This window comes from Sinocyclocheilus anshuiensis, unplaced genomic scaffold (genome assembly GCF_001515605.1).
Source record: "Sinocyclocheilus anshuiensis isolate Anshui unplaced genomic scaffold, SAMN03320099.WGS_v1.1 scaffold199, whole genome shotgun sequence".
Classification (NCBI taxonomy): Eukaryota; Metazoa; Chordata; class Actinopteri; order Cypriniformes; family Cyprinidae; genus Sinocyclocheilus; species Sinocyclocheilus anshuiensis.
In genome coordinates, this window is record NW_015552582.1 from 2,018,605 (window position 1) to 2,022,390 (window position 3,786).

Genomic DNA, 3,786 nt, shown 5'->3' on the forward strand with positions numbered 1-3,786 from the left:
CGTAAACATAAACCCATGTCTGCATTTGTGATCGGAGAAACAACAAGCCTACTCTAAACTTGCGTTTGAATCATCAGTGGAAAATTATTTAAATATAAAAAACATACTTACAGGCTGTGAGTCAGAAGCGCCAGACTGTCCTTGCAAACTTGGAACTGCCCAACTTTATAGAAACAGCCTTTGTGCCACAGACGCATTGTAGGCTACTGGTTCAGGAATTGTGACGTAGGCATGTGGGGGCGTGTTAGAACGAGCCGTTTTAGGTAGGCGTGGTTGACTCTTAACTTTTATAAAGAATATCTCTTTGGATTTTGAGACTTTAGTCTTTGCATCTTTACAGATCTTCTTTATGCACCAAGAGCTTGTAACACTTCAAAGAGAGGAAAAATTGAAATCGCATCATATGACCCCTTTAACCAAAAAGTTAACAGGGTTTAGATAATATGATTTAGGACAGTGTTTATAACACCCTTGGCTTTTATTATGTTTTCATTTTTGCTGAAAACCACCACCACCAAGACAAGCGTAACTGAGGAATGTTTATTCACGTAATGTACACAAGAAATGGTATTATTGCAAATGAGCTCTTGGTCACATTTCACATAGGCTTGCTCAAAGGCAATGACAGGTGCGTACACAAAAATGTAAGCAGAAATGTAGTGGTTGAAGGGAATGAAAATGCTGGTTTATTACAGGCTGCACTCTTGCAGCTTCTTGTCAGCCTGCTTTAGGGAGATCCAGGTGTTCAGCATGGATGCTCGAAGTTTGACCCAAACCAAATGGTCGTTTAGACCCAGGATCTGAGCTGCAAACTGAGCAGCAGCTTCTGGAGAAAGAACCGTGGAGCAACCCAGACCTGAAAGAGTAAAAACAAGAGATTATTTAGTATTACACCTACAATAAAACTGCTGTGTAAACTGCCGTTGAAAAGTTTGGGGTCAGCAAGATTTTAATAAATAATAATAATAATACTTTTATTCAACAACACATTAAATTGCTCAGAAGGGTCAGTAAAGACATGTACAATGTTACAAAATATTTCTATTTCAAAGTTGAATTTTCTATTTTCTTTTAAAATTGTAATAATATATCACAATATTACCGACTCTGTTGTAGTGAGCACTCACTAATTACGAACAGATAATCACATCATGTTTAAAGACGGTTAAATTGATCTGTACCGCTAGGCATGCGAAGAGATGACCAGATGTCCTGAGCACCCCAGTCAGGGGTAATAGGGGGACAGTTAATAACTGGATATGCAGTGTTTCCTGACATCACAGGACCTAAGCCATTACTTCTGCAGGCCACTGCAATAAAGATGGTGGGTACGCCATCACCTGAGGAAAAAAAAAATTTGATAGATTTAATTAGGTATTGAATTATGCAATAAACTCACACTCTACTTAAAATGTTTTTGATTAAAATATTGATGTTTGAAACATTAACCACTGTAATTAACACAAGTAGGTTTTTAAAATGCATTTTACATAAGGTAACAGTCTGCAGAAAGGACATTCTGTTCTTAGTGTTAGTTATGTAGTAGGGCTGAACGATTTTGGAAAATAATCTAATTGCGATTTTTTTTTACCAATATTGCGATTGCGATTTAATATGCAATTATTTTTTAAAGCTCTTTATGTTCTGTATTATTCAACAAAGACAAGCTATAAATCATTGTATAGTATGACCAACACACTATTAGATAGATTAAACATAAATGTTCTTTTCTGTTGGCCAGGCCTATATGTTACGATGAAATTAGGTGATGCATGAATTGATATGAATTACATTTTTATTTAAAAAACTACAATCACAGTATATTGACTGATTTGTTGAACTTCCAACCTTGTAAGCATGTAATAGTTATGTTTAAACAGCCTGGTGTAAACATTAATATGAAAGTCAGTAACAAATCACACAAACTAAAGTAGATTGCAGAAATATAAAAACAAATCTGTTGCTTTACCACACTACTTTAGGTAATTCAAAGTCACTGTAATAAACATATGTAAACGTGGACTGCACTAAACAGTCTTTAACTTTAGACCAGTGGTTCTCAAATTTGTGGTCGCACCCCCCTTTAAACCTATAAAAAAATCTGCCCCCTTTCCCGAATCCCCATTCCACCTCAGACTACCAAATAATTGAATTAAACATTATGAAAAATTCATGCTTTTTTAATTAAAAAAAAAAAAAACCTACAGGGAAAAAAAACACCTGCATCACTTGAAACATTGAAAAATAGCATAGAGAGAATAACTTATTATTATTCTCTCGCTGTTATTTATTTTTTGTGGGTTTCATGCTGTCCGCTAAGGCATAGGACACACACAGGCTTTCCTCATCAACGACATTAAACACCGTGTTTACACCGGACGCGAGCGGCAACATACAGTAGAACCATTATAATCAGTGACGCTGTGTACACTGGATGCAGCGCGACATTAAACTGATGCCTTGTTCTATTTATGACGTACTGATTTCAAATGATGACTCAGTTCAAATGATTTGCAACGGTTGCTTTGCCGCGTCCAGTGTAGAGCTGTTGCCGCGCGACGCGTCAACTGTAGCATCCGGTATAGACACGGTGAGTGAAGCCGAGAGCAAGATATGCCTCGTCATATTTTCTGCATTTAGCTTTTGAATGACCAGCACCTGCCTGGGTCTGTGCCACTTCATCTATGGCTTTTCTCTTCCCTTTCACAAACCGATCCATCTCCCATTCTAAGTTACGTCCTTTGGCTGTTTACGGTTTTATTTATTTTCTTTTTCTGCTGATGGCCCGCGCTCGACTTGAAGCAGCGCTGCTTAGACCGATGGGTGTGTGTCATCAAAGTACCGCGAGAGCTATAAGAGAGCGCGGACGTCTCCTTATGCTTTCTCTCGCTGTACTTTGATGTCATACACCAATCGATCTTCAAGTGGAACACATCTCTTCACTCTCGCGTGTCACGTGACCGAGTGTAATCGCAGCCTCTGCGATTGAAAAATCGCGTTTTATCATATCGCGATATTATCGCAAATGCAATTAATCGTTCAGCCCTATAATGTAGTTGTGTTTGGTCATACCCTCATATTCAGCTTTGATGCGGAGTGTCTCATCAGGACCTTTATGAGCAGAGTTGACTCTAAGGTGGCAGGGAATACCATAAGAGCCACAAGCCTTACGGATCTTCTCACAATGAGCCACATCTGAAGTAGAGCCCATCAGAACGACGACCCTTCCTTTTGCCTGTGACTCCAGGAGCAGCTAGACGCACACAAACAGATTCAGCCACTAATGTTTCAGTTAGGCTCTTCCACAAAAATAGCATTATTGTGATATTAGGAATGGTGGACAAATGTCACTGACGACAGAAAAACAACAACAATCATCTCTTTAATCTATTAGGAATCTCATTCTAAAGTGAAAAGTTTCAGTCAGGAAAGATGGCGTGTTCATTCAGACTGGGAAAAATGCGTTTAGATGTTGTGCAAGACTTTATTGGAGGAAGAGGGATGGTGGGGTCATTGCGGTCTTCAGAGGTTAATGGGGTGAAAGCCTGATCTGGGTGAATGAACTAAATAGCACAAGGTCACAGAGATCTATGTTAATGTTCAGCTTCTTGATGCAGGTTATGATAAATGAAATTGACTGCAGTCAATTTTTTATTACTTGAGGATCTTTAAAGTCACGATGAAGCAGACTAGCGGCAGATAATTTCTTCTATATTGTGACATACATGCAAGTGTAATGAATGAAAAGACAAACAATAGGGTAGAGACTTGGTTCTTGGTTCTATC

General features: G+C 38.5%; 1 protein-coding gene across 2 annotated transcripts in view; it reads right to left on the bottom strand.

The window, feature by feature from the left end:
* Positions 1-519: 519 nt before the first annotated feature.
* The window catches only part of LOC107665310 (uncharacterized), a 17,607-nt gene continuing 14,340 nt past the window's right edge, over positions 520-3,786 (bottom strand). The window contains exons 13-15 of one of the 2 annotated variants that reach the window (XM_016456132.1): positions 3,073-3,253; positions 1,182-1,340; positions 520-856 (exon numbers count right to left, since the gene is read on the bottom strand). In XM_016456132.1, coding sequence (XP_016311618.1) covers positions 690-856; positions 1,182-1,340; positions 3,073-3,253 — 507 coding nt within the window. In that variant the 3' untranslated portion in view covers positions 520-689. The other variant, XM_016456133.1, reaches the window with a different exon arrangement.